The sequence below is a fragment of the Danio rerio genome, chromosome 25 (genome assembly GCF_049306965.1).
Source record: "Danio rerio strain Tuebingen ecotype United States chromosome 25, GRCz12tu, whole genome shotgun sequence".
NCBI lineage: Eukaryota > Metazoa > Chordata > Actinopteri > Cypriniformes > Danionidae > Danio > Danio rerio.
This window is the reverse complement of record NC_133200.1, coordinates 1,045,001-1,063,755: the sequence shown is the minus strand read 5'-3', so window position 1 is coordinate 1,063,755 and position 18,755 is coordinate 1,045,001. Positions and strand designations below refer to the sequence as shown.

At 33.8% G+C, this 18,755-nt stretch overlaps 2 protein-coding genes across 2 annotated transcripts in view; one reads left to right on the top strand and one right to left on the bottom strand.

The window, feature by feature from the left end:
* Nucleotides 1–18,755, top strand: part of twf1a (twinfilin actin-binding protein 1a) — a 606,573-nt gene that overhangs the window by 274,955 nt on the left and 312,863 nt on the right. The window lies entirely within an intron of this gene.
* Nucleotides 1–18,755, bottom strand: part of prtgb (protogenin homolog b (Gallus gallus)) — a 35,363-nt gene that overhangs the window by 1,920 nt on the left and 14,688 nt on the right. Inside the window, exons 8-18 of the mRNA XM_073942508.1 lie at nucleotides 18,564–18,728; nucleotides 16,651–16,965; nucleotides 11,762–11,947; nucleotides 8,126–8,221; nucleotides 6,141–6,327; nucleotides 5,417–5,544; nucleotides 4,415–4,585; nucleotides 2,387–2,566; nucleotides 1,625–1,748; nucleotides 1,193–1,331; nucleotides 750–866 (exon numbers count right to left, since the gene is read on the bottom strand). Coding sequence (XP_073798609.1) covers nucleotides 750–866; nucleotides 1,193–1,331; nucleotides 1,625–1,748; nucleotides 2,387–2,566; nucleotides 4,415–4,585; nucleotides 5,417–5,544; nucleotides 6,141–6,327; nucleotides 8,126–8,221; nucleotides 11,762–11,947; nucleotides 16,651–16,965; nucleotides 18,564–18,728 — 1,808 coding nt within the window. The remainder of the gene's footprint in view (nucleotides 1–749; nucleotides 867–1,192; nucleotides 1,332–1,624; nucleotides 1,749–2,386; nucleotides 2,567–4,414; nucleotides 4,586–5,416; nucleotides 5,545–6,140; nucleotides 6,328–8,125; nucleotides 8,222–11,761; nucleotides 11,948–16,650; nucleotides 16,966–18,563; nucleotides 18,729–18,755) is intronic.

Sequence of the window (18,755 nt, the reverse complement as noted above, 5' to 3'; positions counted from 1 at the left end):
AGACCTAAATTGACTTAAACTGACTGGTAATAAATACGAACGAAAATTATGACAAATTATTTTCATTAACTGAAATACAAATAAAAAAGTAAATATTTGTTTAAAATTACTAAAAATATTATTTAAAAAACATATAATAAATAAGTTAAAAAAATTATATATATATATATATATATATATATATATATATATATATATATATATATATATATATATATATATATATATATATATATATATATATATATATATATAGATAGATATGTAAAAATTATTAAAAGCAAAATTGTACTTTCAATTACGTACTGAAAAATTCTAAATAATCTAAAAAATGACAATAAAGCATCAACATGACTTTCTGCAATTAAATACAAACAAGAACTATTACAACTATGGGTAAAAATGTAAAATTTGCTTACCCAAAATCTCAATTTTTTAAAGGTGTTATTTAAATTAAATAAAAAAACAATATAAAAATACAATAAACTAAAATAACAACAATTCAAATAACCCACTGAAAATACAAAAACCAAAAATTTAAACAACATAAATAAAATGTAGCGTCACACAAACAACTATTGCAATTGACAACCAAATAAAACGAGCTAAAATTATTATGTAAATACAATCAAACCAAAAGCTAACAACATTAAAGTACAATTACCGAATACTGTTTTACGTTGAGTAAAATAATATTAGCATTTAATACACACAAATACTTTAAAGGTACAGTTGTCTGAGCAGCTCACCTCATTTTTACTCTCATTAGACCTCTGGGAATGATTGAAGATGCTCCACCTCTTCCGCTTGGTTTGAGAACCACAATTGATGGGTCCAGCATGGTTTATTAGCAAATTTGATCCTCCCTGAAACCAAACAAAACATCTATTTTAAACCTGTTGTAAACATCATTTCAACATGTGCTATTAGTAATATATATCGCCCCTTTATCCGTTATATATAATGCTTTTAGATGCCATTTTTACTAATTACTCAAAGTATTCACTCTTTTTTAATCTCTTTTCTTACTTTTAAATAATAATAATAATAATAATAATTGTTATTATTACTATAATTATTATTATTTTATGGAATGCAGCAGTAATGCATTAAAATAGCCTAAGAAACACGGTAACAAAAGAAGGAGAAAGATTAGGGAAATAAAAAGCAAACAGAAAAAGCAGACTCTTACTTTGGCATCAATAAAGTGATTCCTCATCATCGGCAGAAGCACCTCTGCATTCTCCGCTGGCTGCTGATTGGCTGACGAGGCCTCATTATGCATGACCTCATTTCTCATTGAACCAATCATCTTTGAGGAAGCTGATTTCCTGCAGAGAGAAAACAACACTGACTGTTATTCCAGCAACATTGAGAGTTCTTTATTCAGCCTTATCTGCACTGTAAAAAACGTCTTACTGCCTTAAATGTTTAGTTTAATCAAACGATTTTTTTCAATTCATGCTAACTTACATTAGTCAAACTGAATAAAAATATTAAGCTTTGTATACCTAATTTTTATTTAAAAAGTTAAAGTTTTGTTGTGATACTACTTCTGCAATAGTATTTTTAATAGTGCGTTGTAATGCAGACAAAGACACACACGGATAGTGCTGAGACTCACTGTGTTTGAGTTTTGGAGAGGAGGATGAAGATGCAGAGGATGATGCAGGACAGAGCAATGCAAACACCAACAATGATTCCGCTCATCGACTTCTCATCGATGTGATACAAACCATCGATAAACGCTGCACAGAAATAGAGGTGAAGTCAGAATTATTAGCCCTCCTGTGAATTGTTAATCCTTAATTTCTGTTTAATGGAAAGTTCAACATATTTTTGAACATAACACTTTTATTAACTCATTTCTAATAACTGATTTATTTTCTCTTTGTCATGATGACTGTAAATAATATTAGACTATATATTCTTCAAGACACTTCTATAAAGCCTAATGTGACATGTAAAGGCTTCACTAGAGTAATTAAGGTAAAGTTAGGGTAATTAGGCAAGTCATTGTATAACAGAGATTTGCTCTGGAGACAATCCAATACTAATATTGCTGAAGGGGGCTAATAATATTGACCTTAAAATAGGTGTTAAACAATTAAAAACTGCTTTTATTCTAGCCAAAATAAAACAAATGAGACTTTCTCCAGAAGAACAAATATTAAAGGAAATACTCTGAACAATTCCCTAATCTGTTCAACATCATTTGGGAAATATTTAAAATTTACATTGGGTTTACATTGATTAAAATATAATCAGACACATTTTTGGATGTAAAATCTATTAATATCTTTCAATAATTTTGGGATATTCAGAGGATCTACATATAGACTTTGTCATTTAAACAGATTTTCTTCAGTCGTTGCTTTATGCTTACCTGTTTTCTCAGCATGGCTGTCAGCATGACGAGGGTTTTTACCGTGGTGAGGTTTACCCTTGACCGCCAGCTCGACCGTGTTGGAGAACGGACCGTCACCCGCCAGGTTAGACGCTGAGATCTTCACCAGGTAAACATTACCTGACTCCAGCTTCTCCAGGAGAGCCATTGTGTTTGTACCTGAAATCACAGCATTATTTATCATTATTAATCATTATTCTGAGAAAAACTGGTCAATCAAATAATCCTATCAGAAATTTGATGGTAAATATACAAATCAAGGCATTATCTCTTTATATATTATCTAACGTGTATTTTCAGAATATAATTGTGAATACTGCAGTAAGTCAGCCTTAAAACTCTTTGATTTTGTTGACATATTAGAGTTAAGGGTTTTTGGATATGTATTTATATCTCTCTAAAATGGGAAAATATTGCCAACGGACAGGAAAAACGGCACATTTTCAGGATTAAAATGTTACATAAATCTGTGTGAATGATATATGAACAAACCCCACAGTAAAATCCTTCAGAATATAGATGTAAATAAAGCTGTCAAGTTTGGTGCATGTAGGTGCCTCTGAAGTGGAGAATAAAATACTTTTCAGAAAACAGCTTAATGCGTTTCACCGTATTTTTAGAGATAAAATGTTATATATTATTTCATATGAATTATACATGAACTAACCCCTCAGTAAAAACCTTCAGACTATAGATTTGAATAAAACTATTAAAGTTTGGTTTATATAAGTTCCTCTGAAGTAAAGAAAAAAGCTAATTTTTACAAAACAGCCTTCAAAACCTCAGAAAAATATACATATTTCACCATATTTTTTAAATGTTACATTAATCAGTCTGAATAAAATATGAACAAACCCCACAGTAAAAACCTTCAGAATATGGATGTAAATAAAGCTGTCAAGTTTGGTGCATGTAGGTTCCTCTGAAGTGGAAAAAAAAACAAATTTGAGAAAACAGCTTAATGTATTTCACTATGCTTTTAGGAAAAAATGTTATATATTAAATTATATTAAAAAAATATGAACAAACCCTACAGTAAAAACCTTCAGACTATAGATTTGAATAAAACTATTAAGTTTGGTTTATATAAGTTCCTCTGAAGTAAAGAAAAAAAGCAATTTTTTACAAAACAGCTCTCAAAACCTCTGAAAAAAATATATATTTCACGATATTTTTAAAATGTTGCATTAATCAGTCTGAATGAAATATGAACAAACCCCACAGTAAAAACCTTCAGAATATAGATGTGAATAAAGCTGTCAAGTGTGGTGCATGTAAGTGCCTCTGAAGTGGAAAAAAACAACTAATTTGAGAAAACAGCTTAATGAATTTCACCATGCTTTTAGGTATAAAATGTTATATTATCTAATATGAGTTATACATAAACAAACCTTACAGTAAAAACCTTAAGAATTTAGATGTGAATAAAGATATGAAGTCTGGTGAATATAAGTGCCTCTGAAGTAAAGAAAAAAATAGATTTTGTGAAATCAAAAACATTTTAAAAATAATAATATAGCGTGTTTTTAAAATGTCATATAAATCAGCAAGAATGACATATAAACAAACTCCACAGTAAAGACCGTCAGAACACTTATATGAATTAAATTATTAAGTTTGGTGCATGAAGGGAAGTGAAGAAAGAAAATAATTTTTTAGAATGTGTCCTAAAAATGCACTTCACCAAGATTTTAGGTATAATATTTCATATTAAGTAATATGAATTTTATATTAACAAACCCCACATTAAAAACCTTAAGAATTTAGTTGTGAATCAAACTATTCAGTGTGCTGTATATACGTTCCCCTAAAGTAAAGAAAAAACAAATTTTCTGAAATCAGCCTTCAAAAAACCAAAAGCCCCATGGTTTTAGAATAAATCAGTGTGAATAATATCAGACGGATAATTTTGACTCACTCATATCAAGAGATATTGAGAAAAAGCCTTAAAAGTCATGCGCTGAAATTGAGATCTGAAACACATTGCTATGCATTTGTTTTGCTGACCTTCTCTCTGCAGGACCTGCCATTCTCCAGCGAGCCACGAGCTCTGAGATGCGTACAGGACGGTGTAGTGTGTAACAGACAGATTTGGCTGATTCGGCTGCTTCCAGCACACCAGCGCCGTGTCAGCCTCGATGAGAGTCACTTTCACAGACTCCGGCGGAGACATCGGGGCTGTAGGAACAATGAAGGAGAAGATTATGCTTTTCACAGTTTTTTTGTCTTATTTCTAGTCTAAAAATCTGAAAGTTTCTTAATCATGAAGCATTTTCTAGACAAGCAAAAATGTTTGTCTTGTTTTAAAAAAATAATAACTCAAAATTAAGTGAGTTTTTTTACTTAAAACAAGCTAAATAACATGCCTATGGAGTAAGCAAAATAATATTTCAAAGCAAAAACACGTTTTTATTTTGTTTACCCCATAATTCTGTCACAGTTTACTCACCTTTCACAAACCTGATTGAGTTTCTTTCCCACAAAATAGGTTATTTTGGAAAATGTTGGAAACTGCTGTCCATTGACATACATTGTATTTGATTTTCCTACTATGGATGTCAACAGTGTCCAATATTATTTTAAATATATTATTATTATTATTATTGGGTTTGACAGAAGAAAGAAACTTGTGAGCTTTTAGAAGCACTTTAGAGAAAGTAAATTGTTAGTGAATTTAAGTTTTGGGGTGAACTATCTCTTCCAATATAATACATACTGATCTTCCCTACTCGTTCATTCATTCATTTTCCTTCAGCTTAGTCCCTTATTTATCAGGCTCCGCCACAGCAGAATGAACCGGCAACAATTCTAGCATATGTTTTACAGGGGGAACATGCAAACTCCACACAGAAACAACAACAGACCCAGTCGGGACTTGAACCAGCAACCTTCTTGCTGTGAGGCAACAGTGCTGACCACTGAGCCACCATGTCGCCCATCTTCCCAAATAATAGTTTGCATTTCAAATATAAAACAGAAAAGTACAAATGTTTTGTCTGATAAATATACCTTCCAGTAGAGTTCTCTGATACACAGTGGCGCTCCAAGGACTGGACATCTGATCCATATGCAGACGCACAGCAAACTCGTAGCGTGTGTTCGGCTGGAGACCTGTTACCATCACGGTTTGCTCAGAGCTAGAGAGAGAGAAAACATGACGACTGAATACACAAGCTAATCTGCTGTTGAAGGAACACTCCACTTTTTGTGGAAACAGCCTCATTTTACAGCTCTTCAGAAGTTTAACAGGTGAAGTTTTACCATTGTTAAATCCATTTAGACACTCTCCGGATCTGGCAGGAGCACTTTTAGCTTAGCTTAGCATAAATCATTAAATTGGATTAGACCATTAGCATCTCACATCTCCAATTTGCATAATTTTCATAATTAAAGCCTGACTCCTCTATAGTTACATCAAGTACTAAGACTAGATTTAAAAAGCTGGTAAATATAGCTAGAGGAGCTAAACTCTCAATAATAAGGGACGTTGCTGTTTTAACATGGCTAAACCAGGGTTATGATATTACACAGTGCCTAAAAAAAAGTCCCCTAAACATCAGTTAGAATCTGCATAATATCATTCCACCTGCTGCAGTCAAGCTAAAAGTGCTTCCATCAGGCTCAGAGATCAGCTGAATAGACGTAATAATTTTAAAACTCAACTCTTTAATTCTGTAAAATGAGCGTATTTCCTGAATAATGTAGTGTTCCTATAACCTTTAGCATCACTTACGTCTGGATGTAGCGTACGCTGGAGGCTTCAGACGGACTCGCGGGCCCGTAGCGGACGGAGAAAGTGACCGGTTTTCCAGAGCTGAACGCAGGACGACCCCAACTCAGATGCACCGCAGACGAGCTGTTAGCTTTAGCATGGGTGTGGTCTGGAGGCGGAAGAGCAGCTAATCGGCGGTTTGGTGTAGCTAATAAGGAGGATCAGATATTACAGTTTTATTATAAAAAAAAATCATGCATATAATTAGAAATTATATGAATTTAATAAATAGAAATTATCGAAATATTTATTTATATATTTAGATATGTTTTTATTTACAAATTTATTTTAAAATGTATAAGTTAATATTTATTTAATTATTTAAATATTTATGTATACATTTTTTCACTTATATAATTACTTATGTATACCTTTACTTACTCATATATTTACTTATTTACATTTTTACTTATTTATGTATTTACTTATACATATTCACTTTTTTAAATATATATTTACTCATTTATACATTTATTCACTTTTATACTCATGTATATATTTACTTATTTTTGGCTTTCTTATTCACTTATTAACATATTTATTTAAATATATATTTACTTATATATTTACATTTAAACTTATTTACATATTTACTTATTTATGTAATAAATAAGTATCTATCTACATTTTTCTTTCTTTCTTTTTTTACTTATTTATGTAATTATTTATTTATTTGTATATTTATTTACTTATATACTTATTTATTTACTTATTCATATATTTACATATTTATTTAATTTGTTTATTTAATTAATTATTAATATTTTTTATTTATGTTTTTATCTACTTTTTTAATTGGCTTTCTCATTGACTTATTTATATATTTATTTACTTATTTATGTACTTATTTGTTTATTTAAATTTCTATTTATTTATTTATTTATTTACTTATATACTTATTTATTTACTTATTCATATATTTACATATTTATTTACTTTGTTTATTTAATTTATTATTAATATTTTCTATTTATGTATTCATTTACTTTTTTATATTGGCCTTTTTATTGACTTATTTACATATTTATTTACTTATTTATGTACTTATATATTTACATTTCTATTTATTTATTCACTTATATACTTATTTATTTACTTATTCATATATTTACTTATTTAAATATTTATTTACTTTGTTTATTTAATTGATTATTAATATATTTTAATGTTTTTATCTACTTTTTTATTGGCTTTCTTATTGACTTATTTACATATTTATTTACTTATTTATGTACTTATTTATTTATTTATTTATGTACATTTCTATTTATTTACTTATTGACTTACTTATATATTTACTTAACATTTTAATGCCATATCAGCAGCATTGGCTATTTTTATGACAACACTTGTACTAAGTATTTAAAATATAATTTACAATCATAACAGTTTCCTAATACCCACGTATTAACACATCAAACATACTAAAAACACACAATTAACAACACCAATAAAACATCAAATAAAACACAAACACTAAATAAAAAGCTTCTCTAATATCATTTAAACATATACATACTATTATAATAAGTTTTATAATCAAAATATTCTTACACAACTTACAAATAGGTTTCTCTTCACTGCAAAAATGCTGTTCTTACTGAGAGTTTTTGTCTTGTTTCCAGTCCAAATATCTAAAAAGTCTTAAATTAAGAAGCATTTTCTGGACAAGCAAACAATATTGTCTTGTTTTGAGAAATAATGATTCAAAATGAATTGAGTTTTTCCTTAAAACAAGCCAAAATAATCAATTTAGAGTTTAAATTAAACTTAAAAGCATTTTTGCAGAGTTCCCCTTTCAATAAATATGAGTGTGTAAGTCTTGAGTGTGAAAAAGATTTCAGCTAGTAACGTAAGCTAAGCACTGTAAAAACATACAACACTTTAATGGTAAAATGAGTGTGAACTGAAGGTGAATTTGAAATTAAATGCATTTAAGTTCTTACATGGACATCCAGGAGTGTTGACCGTTTGATGGGCCTGATATCCGTCTCCATTAGCACTGAACGCTAACACTTTCACATGGTACTTCACTCTAGGGTCTGGAGAACAAAATAAATCACATTAACATTGCAAATTACCATTAAGACGTCACGTTTTTGTAAAGTGCAGTACACTATATGAACACTAGGTGGAGCTGCAGATCTGCTCCAAAGATATCAGAATATTTTAATTTATGCAAATTATCCGTCAACAAACATCACAAAAAAAAATGATGGATTATGAAAAGTCAGGAAATAAAGTCAATTATGTTGCAATAGCATGCCTGTTTGTTCGCATACATGTTCATATGCTTCAGAAAGAGTTCATGCATTGAAAAAAACAGACATTTTAATTGATTCAATTGATTTTTTAAGGAAAATCTATTTACTCAAGACGTTTTGATTTATTAATTAAATTAACTGAATATATATATATATATATATATATATATATATATATATATATATATATATATATATATATATATATTCAGTTAATTTAATTAATAAATCAAAACGTCTTGAGTAAATAGATTTTCCTTAAAAAATCAATATATTATATACCTATCAAATACTGCTCATTTAAATTTGTTTACTGATGTGCATTGTACTTAATACAAACATCACATTTTTTAATATAAAACAAATAAATAAACAAATAAAGAAAGAAAGAAAGAAATATAGAAAGAAAGAATGAAAGAAAGAAAGAAAGAAAGAAAGTCAATTCATTATGTTGTGATAGAATTTTGTATATCATGCACTTCAGGTCTGCACGCAGATGTCTGTGAACCCTATCTGTGGTTTACATCAGTCAAACGTATAGAGTGTTTGCCCAGAGAGCTGATTGTGATCGGTGTGTGCACTATGGGGGGTTTTGAGTTTTTCAGGGTCTAGGGGTCAGAGGTCAGGGGTCGCCTTCACAGGCGGTGTTCAGCTGCACAGACCGGAGCGCTTTATGAGCCGGACACAGATAAAACTCTGACTGAAATACTTGGAAGAAACAAGCTTCAAGATGCAACTGACTGGTGGCATATTTCATTTCGGAGAAGCTCTACAGGAAATGATTGAAACATATGAAAGCAGGTATTTTCCAGTAAAACTAAAATTAGTGCAGAAAATGTCAATTAAATAACACCTTTTTTATCGCACATTATATGTCATACTGTCAACATTTTCAGGATTACAGTGGATTCAGAATGCAGCCGCCAGATTGATAACAGGAACAAGTAAAAGAGATCATATCTCCGCTGTCCTCGCCTCATTGCACCGGATTCCTGTAAAACTCAGAGTTGATTTCTCATATAAAGCATTGCACAATTCTGCCCTGGTCAATATATGTGAACTTATTAGGCCATATACAGCTCGTAGGCCATTAAGGTTCTATGATCAGTTTCTTTTGTCTGTCCTTTGGTCTCATTGCAAACGTAATCAAGCTTTCTGTGTGGGGCCCCGAGGCTCTGGAACAGTCTCCATCTGAACATCAGGATTTCTCCATCATTGGATGCTTTTATACCCAATTTAAAATGTACTTCCTTGCCTTTGAGTGATGCATGCATGTTATTTTATATCTGTATCTCAGTTTATTATTATTTTTTTTTATATTTTTAAGATTAATTTTATTTCTTATTCATTCATTCTCTTTTCGGCTTAGTCCCTTTATTAATCAGGGGTCATCACAGTGGAATGAACCGCCAACTTATTCAGCAAGTTTTACAAAGTGGATGCCCTTACAGCTGTTTCAATTGTTTATTGATTAAATATTTTATTTTATTGTAAAGAGCTTTGGATCAGCTACGGTAGTGTAAAATTGTGCTCTATAAATAAGTTTGCCTTGCTTTGCCATATAAATTAATATTCATTTAAAAATAAAAAAAGTTCTAATTCATAATAAATTTAAATAATTAATATAATAATTAATAAATATAAACTTTAGCAAACATGTTTTAATAAAAGCTTAAATGTTTCTGCTTATATGGAAATCCTAATTACATTACGAACACATTTTCTCAACCTTTTAAGTGAATTATATTACATTTATTTTTATTATAGCGCTTTGAGAATTATGTTTTAAAGATGCTATATAAAATACATGTATTATTGCTAATTTCCAAATTTAAAATATGTTATAATAAAATAATATATCATATATATGATAAATATGATATTTAATAAATACGGTATTTTCTTAGAAACTTTTTTTTTTTCTAAGCAAACTATTTTAATCTATGGTGAACTAAATGACTCTGAATATTAGAATTAATAAATCTTAGAATTATTTCTGTTAAAAAAAAAGAGATCAAATGTTTCCGCCTATATGGATACCCAAATCAAAATTTTAAAAATCTTTCATAAAAAAACAAACTTTGTAATTAAATTATATTTCAATTCCCCTGCAAATATTTATAAAAGGCTAAAAATATGAATCTATTTGAAATACTCAAGAAGTTTTGAATGAATGAATGAATGAATATATTTGCATATATTATTGTCCGGTTGGTCAGCTGAACAGAAATGAACCCTGACCCGAGCCCATTTGCACAGTTTTCACTCCATCAGGAGACTGAACTCAAATTTGCATGAACTTGACAAGTCCTTTGCTCTTGGGTCAGTTGTGCCCAGCTCGGATCAATCCCAGAATGCTTTGTTGGAGCAGGATTGTCCAGCTGTAGGGGCGAGGGGGGAGTTTCGCTCTCACGGGGCTCTGACCGACCTTAAACCCAAACACAATAGACGACCATGGAGAGCGATGGGAAAGCCAAAAGCAGACATCTGGGCTGTGACCTCTGACCCCTGCGGGATATTAGTGACACACACAAAGCCATGGACACGGCGGACAGGCCAACCGTGCATAAGTCCCAACAGAAGAAGGGTAATTATTGATCAGCGACTGAAACATGCACACAATGATATGCTTAAAATACTGTGGACATGTTTTTCAGGGTGTCTGCAGAGTTCAATCTAAGATTTTAAGACCTTTTTAACATGGATGAAATAAGGATGAAATTTAAGACCAATTATACAGTACAGGATTTACAGAAAAAAAAGCAACGACCATCCTTACCACCACTATGTCTAGTGAATGCTTGATTCTGATTGGCTGATGAGCACTCTCAGGTGTTTGGTTATTGTTAGATAAAGGCACAGCTAAAGTAGTTCCGGCAGGTTTAAAGCATATTACAGCTCCAGATCACTCCGCCAAATGATTAGAGTTATTTCACAGCTACAACAGTCAAAAATCACATCAGAACACCACAGAAGGAGGAGGAGATGCAGAAGAAACTAGTGCTACACACAGGAGATGTTAAACGCCTGACAAATAAACTCTCAAACACGACATCCCTACAGTGGATTCAGCAGAGATGCTGGAGACCAGAGGAGAAGAGCAATCATCCACCCCCTAAACACTAAAGTATTAAAAACTAATGCACATCCCGCATAATCACTTCTAATTACTCAAATGCCCGTCATCAGTTATTATTTATATCTGTACAATATGTGGGCTGATTCCTAATACAATGCACATTTCTAGCTGTGTAAAATATACATAAATAATTTAAGTGTTTCTCATTAAAACACAGACACGAGTTCTGGAGGACTCACTGAGCGCTGTGATGGTGTGCTGGTGGTCCTGTGGGGGCAGCTGGGTAATGGAGTCCTCTGATTGGCCGTCGGGATGAAAAGACAGCTTGAATCCTTGAATGAGAACATCACTGGCAGCCGGAAACCAGCGGACCGACACAGAGGTGCAGTTTAGAGGTTCAAGCTCAAGGTTTGGGGCAGGAGGCACTGAGGGCAGAAACAGACCTTAAATCAACATCAAGATAAAACCACACTGCTGTAGAGTTGTGTCTGGTTCAGTCTGCGGGACTGTTTTGTATTGTCCACAAGGCAGGGTGTCAGCGAGGGCTGAACAATGTCTTGTTTGAGCATCGATATCGCATTATGTGTATTTGCAATATCAGAGGATTAGATTATTTAATAAAGATTAAAAGATAAAGATATTATTGAATATAATTTGTTATTATTATTTATAGAATGACTATGATATTTTACATTTGATTATTATTCTATGATCAGTTTCTTTTGTCTGTCCTTTGGTCTCATTGCAAACGTGATCAAGCTTTCTGTGTGGGGCCCCGAGACTCTGGAACAGTCTCCATCTGAACATCAGGATTTCTCCATCATTGGATGCTTTTATACCTAATTTAAAATGTACTTCCTTGCCTTTGAGTGATGCATGCATGTTATTTTATATCTGTATCTCAATTTATTTTTTTTATATTTTTAAGTTTAATTTTATTTCTTATTCATTCATTCATTTTCTTTTCGGCTTAGTCCCTTTATTAATCAGGGGTCATCACAGTGGAATGAACCGCCAACTTATCCAGCAAGTTTTACACAATGGATGCCCTTCCAGCTGCAACCCGGTACTGGGAAATTGATTATTGATTAAATATTTTATTGTATTGTAAAGAGCTTTGGATCAGCTAAGGTAGTGTAAAATTGTGTTCTATAAATAAGTTTGCCTTGCTTTGCCATATAAATTAATATTGATTAAAAAAAAAAAAGTTCTAATTCAAAATAAATTTAAATACTTAATATAATAATTAATAAATATAAACTTTAGCAAACATGTTTTAATAAAAGCTTAAATGTTTCTGTTTATATGGAAATCCTAATTACATTACGAACACATTTTACATTTGATTGTTGAATTTCTACTTGTACTGTTAGATTGCAGAGAAAACCGTAAAGCACTGTCCATTAATTTGATTTTCCTTGTAATTTATTATAATTTATGCAGACGCACTAGAATCTAGAAAAAGTCTTGATCATCCCAGTTGATCTACATGTATGAAATCTTTCCAAATAGAGCTAACTACATTCATTCCTATCGCAATGGAGACCGCAAAACATCGCAATGTCAAATGTTTATTGTGCAGCACTAGTTTTAGTGATTGCGATGATGTAGACAGGGTGTCAAACTCAGTTCTTGGACAGTTTAGTTCGAGCCCTGCTTCAGCACACTTACCTGTAGGTTTCAAACAAGCCTGAAGGACACAATTAGTTTGACGCCCGTGATGTAGAAGAACTTTTTTGGGTTCCCAAAGAACTTTCAGTGAACTGTGATTAAAGAAACTCCCCCAGTTAAAAAAAAGGCCAATTTTACTGCTTCCCCACAATTAAACCTCTGAGTTTTTTCATTTTTTTATTATTCAGTCGATTTCTGAGTCTGGTAGAAGCTTTTTTAGCATAGCTTAGCATAGACAAATGAATCAGATTAGACCATTAGCATTAAGTTTCCTATTTAAAGCTTGACTCTTTTGTGGTTACATTGTGTACTAAGACCAACAGATTGAAAAGTTTCCATTACCGACAGAAACTTTTCCAAAAAGTTTCCATTTTTTATGTCTAGGATATATATATCTATATGTCTACACTTTACAACTGTACCATGGCTACCGCATGCACAATAGCAATAGCAACTTATTTTGTTTGGTCAGTCTTAGCACACAATGCAACTACAGAAGATTCAAGCTTTAAATGGGAAAATTATAGAAACTTTTTAGTGATTTTATTTTAGTAAGATGCTAATGGTCTAATCTGATTTAATGATCTATGCTAAGCTAAGCTAAAAGTGTTCTGACCAGACATGAAGATCGGCTGAATGATTTAAAAAAATGGTCTAACTAAACTCTAGGAGAGCTGTAAAAGGAGCCTATAATCAAAAAAGTGTAGGGGTTCTTTAAAGAAGTATAGACCCTTTTGAGGGATGTAAACAATAACAGTAATCCTAACATATTCACTGTTTTACAGTTTATTTTACACAGCTTCTGAGAATCCAAAATGGTCCACATAATGATAAATAATGATAAGATATTATTGAATTGCATCTTGTCACAGTCATGAAGTTGTTTGACAACAAGCAGGAAATGTTTATGGGCCAAAGACATCTCCACCCTGAAATGGTCTATATAAGTATTTCACTTCCAGAATGACTATTGTCATCATTTACTCCATTTGTACCAAAGCTTATGAGTTTCTTTAAACTGTTAAACACACAGAAAAAAAGACATTTTGAGGAAAGTTGGTATCGGAACGGTTGATGTTCACCATTGACTTTCATAGTAAGGAAAAATACTATGCAAGACAATGGAGATGATCAACTGGAAATAAATTTCAATAGTGACCAATCATTCTGGAGGTGAACTACTCCTTAAAACAGCTCAACTTGTATAACCTATACACACTTTTTTCATTAAAAACATGGAAAGCTTCATGCAAGACAGTTCTTATCAAACCATTGAATGAAGTGGTGCGATACACTTTCCTGCAGGTTTCAGATCAGGACTGAGTAACTATGACACTCAAAAGATCCACTGTCTTGTTGAGTTTTAGATCAAGACTCTCAAGGTACACTTTCCTACAGATTTTACATATGCTTTCATTTACATCAAGTATGGGCGATTAAAACCCTCAAGATCCACTTTCTTGTAGAGTTTTAGATCAAGACTGGGTAACTGTGGCTCTCAAAATACACTTACTTTCAGGTTTTAGATCAGAACTGGGAAGTTCAGGCTCTTGAGATTCACTTTCCTGCAGGTTTTAGATTAGGTCTGGGGAACTGTGGCTTTATACGCGTTCTTTTAGAGGTTTAGATCAAGAAAGGGCGACTCTAACCCTCAAGACACACTTTCTTGTAGAATTTTAGATTAAGGTGGGCAACTCTAGCCCTCAAGATTCACTTTGCTCAAGGTTTTAGATCAGGACTGGGCAACTATGACCCTCAAGATACACTTTCCTTGTAGAGTTTTAATAAGGACTAGGCAATTCTGGCCCTTATGACACAATTTCTTGTAGAGTTTTAGATCAGAACTAGACAATTCGGGCTCCCGAGATACACTTTCCTGCAGGTTTTAGATCAGGACTGAGTAACTATGACACTTAAAAGAGCCACTGCCTTGTTGAGTTTTAGATCAAGACTCTCAAGATACACCTTTCTACAGGTTATAGATTAGGTCTGGGGAACTGTGGCTTGATACACTTTTTTTTTAGAGGTTTAGATCAAGTATGGGCGATTGTAACCCTCAAGATCCACTTTCTTGTAGAATTTTAGATCAAGACTGGGTAACTGTGGCTCTCAAAAACACTTACTTTCAGGTTTTAGATCAGGACAGGGAAGTTCAAGCTCTTGAGATTCACTTTCCTGCAGGTTTTAAATCAGGACTGGGCAACTATGGTTTCAAAGTTTAACTTATAGAGTTTTAAACAGGACTAGAGAATTCTAGCCTTCGAGATACACTTTGCTGCAGGTTTTAGATCAGGACTGGAAAAACATGGTTCTAGAAATCCACTTTCGTATAATGTTTTAAATCAAGACTGGGCAATTCTGGTTCTCAAGAACCACTTTATTGTGGGTTTTAGGTCAACACTGGGTAACTGCGGCCATTGAGAAAAACTTCCTTTTAGAGTTTAAATCAGAACAGAGCAATTCTGTGTTAACTGTTAAACATACAGAAAAATAAATTGAAGTAAGTTGGTAACCCAACAGTTGATGTTCACCATTGACTTTAATAATAAAGAAAAATACTATGCAAGACAATGGTGATGATTAACTACAAATGAATTTCAGTAGTGACCAATCATTCTGGAGGTGAACCACTCCTTAAAAAAGCTCAACCTTTTTAATCTATACACACTTTTTTCATAAAAACATGAAAAGCTTCTATTGAAGCTCTTAATAGAGCCTTCAGAATACTCAGCAATAAAAGACTTGAGGTTCTGGAAGTGAGATCTGCATGGTCAGATGTTCTTCAGAAGAAATTAAGCTTTATGTAAAGCTGCTTTCAGAAATGCTCCGACAATCTCCGTGAAGCCGCTGAAGTGGGCAGCTCTGACCGTGACAGATGCCTTTGGCTTTCAGGACTGGCTTTGTTCCGGCATTACGTTTGTTACTCAATGACCCTTGACCCGAGCTGTCAGTTAGGAGCTGAGGGACGGCTCAGTTTCGGGTCATAAAGGGAACGCTTCAGGCCACCTAAAGAATAGACCTGCTTTAGAAAGACCCGTGTGTGGAGAAGGTGACGGGGCCCCCTTTATTTTCCCTTTTCTAATGGATATTTGCTCAACCGGATCTTTGTGTTATGTTTAGTTAGACGGACCGAGAGTAATTTCTACCTTGAACAAACTCATCATGAACTTGTCTGGGGGAAAACAGGAAGGTTTGGGATGGGAAAAAGTGACTTTGGCGATAAAAGGATTCAGGAGTGAAGAGGATGCATCTCAGTTTGAAGGATCTCGTAATGAACTTGAAGTCTCAAAAACTGAAATCAACATCAATAAACTAAACTTCTCAGATTGTGTATTGTCCTAAGCATTGTTACTTCACTGATTTAAGTCCTACCAGACTTTAGACTTCAGAATAACACTCTATTTATTGGGAAGAAGCAATACAGCCATGGTTATAGCCCAAAATAAACTGCTCTCACCTGTGGCGCTGGATGTTTTGGGAGTTCGATGAGAGCTCCAGGCAGATGGTTGGCTCCAGCCCACTCGGGTTGACACAGACATCCGGATCAGATAAATGGTGTCAGGTTGCAGATCTTGCAGGAGGTACTGGGTGCCGTTCTCACCTGAGACAGGCAGCTCAACTGAGTTTACCTGCTCATCTGTAGCTGTACGGTAGGACAGACGATACGCAGACACACGTCCACGGCTGAGTTTTGGAGGAAGAGGCTGCCAGGACACCAGGATATCAGTAGGGCTGCGACTTGTTAGGCTCAACTCAGGAGTGCGGAGGGGAACTGGGGACAAGTTAAGTTATGTGGTCAAAAACACTTCTGAAAGGTTTGTTGTACTTCAGGGCAACATTTTGAGGTGGTCTAGAATAGGGTTTCTGAAGTAAACTAAACTTGAGGTCTGCTTTCCTGCAGGGTTAAGATTAAGGTGGGCAACTCCAAGCCCTCAAGATCCACTTTGCTCAAGGTTTTAGATCAAGACTGGGCAACTATTGCCCCCAAGATACACTTTCCTTGTAGAGTTTTAATGAGGACTAGGCAATTCTGCCCTTGTGATACACTTTTCAATTACAAGACAATTCGGGCTCCCGAGATACACTTTCCTGCAAGTTTTAGATCAGGACTGGGTAACTATTACACTCAAAACATCCACTGTCTTGTTGAGTTTTAGATCAAGACTCTTAAGATACACTTTCCTGCAGGTTTTATTTTAGGTGTGGAAAAATGTGGCTTTATACGCGTTCTTTTAGTAGTTTAGATCAAGAATGGGCGACTTTAACCATCAAGACACACTTTCTTGTAGAATTTTAGATCAAGGTGGGCAACTCTAGCCCTTAAGATCCACTTTGGTCAAGGTTTTAGATCAGGACTGGGCAACTATGACCCACAAGATTCACTTTCCTTGTAGAGTTTTAATAAGGACTAGGCAATTCTGGCCCTAATGACACACTTTCTTGTAGAGTTTCAGATCAGAACTAGACAATTCGGGCTCCCGAGATACACTTTCCTGCAGGTTTTAGATCAGGACTGGGTCACTATGACACTCAAAAGATCCACTGTCTTGTTGAGTTTTAGATCAAGACTCTCAAGATACACTTTCCTGCAGGTTATAGATTAGGTCTGGGGAACTGTGGCTTGATACACTTTCTTTTAGAGGTTTAGATCAAGAATGGGCGATTGTAATCCTCAAGATCCACTTTCTTGTAGAATTTTGGATCAAGACTGGGTAACTGTGGCTCTCAAAATACACCTTTCTTCAGGTTTTAGATCAGGACTGGGAAATTCAAGCTCTTGAGATTCACTTTCTTGCAGGTTTTAAATCAGAACGGGGCAACTATGGTGCCAGAGATTAACTTTCTAGTAGAGATTTAATCAGGAATAGGGATTTATAGCCCTCAAAATAAACTTTCCTGCAGGTTTTAGATAAGGACTGGGCAAACATGGCCTTCGAAATCCACTTTCATTTAATGTTTTAAATTAAGACTGGGCAATTCTAGATCTCAAGAGTCACTTTATTGTGGGTTTTAGGTCAACACTGGGTAACTGTGGCCATTGAGATAAACTTTCTAATAGAGTTTTAATCTGAACCGGGCAATTCTGGCCTTTGAAATCCACATTTCTGCAGAGTTTATCCGGGCAACTGCTTATTAAATGCACCTGAACATCTTAATGTCTTCAGGATTACTAAAAAGCTACAGATTGTTAAGTTTGATCAGGGTTGAAGTTAAACTCTATGATCTAAAAGGCAACAGTTGTCCACTCCTGGTCCATGGTCTGTAAGTTCCTAGTGATCAACACCTTGACTGGCTGTTTTCAGATTGACGCCTCTGCAGGGAAATGGACCGGTGATAAGAACCCTTCGTCTATAATAATAAAGTGCTCACCATCCTCTAGTGTGTGCCTTGTGACCTGCTCTGACATGCGACTGGCACCCATCGCCATGTAGGCCACGATATAAAAGGTGTAGTTTCGCGCTGGCTCCAGATCGTCCACAATGTGGCTGGTTGTATCATTCCCGATCACAGCCTGATACTCTTCATTGTTTAGACCTGAGTGTACAGACAATACCATTTTAG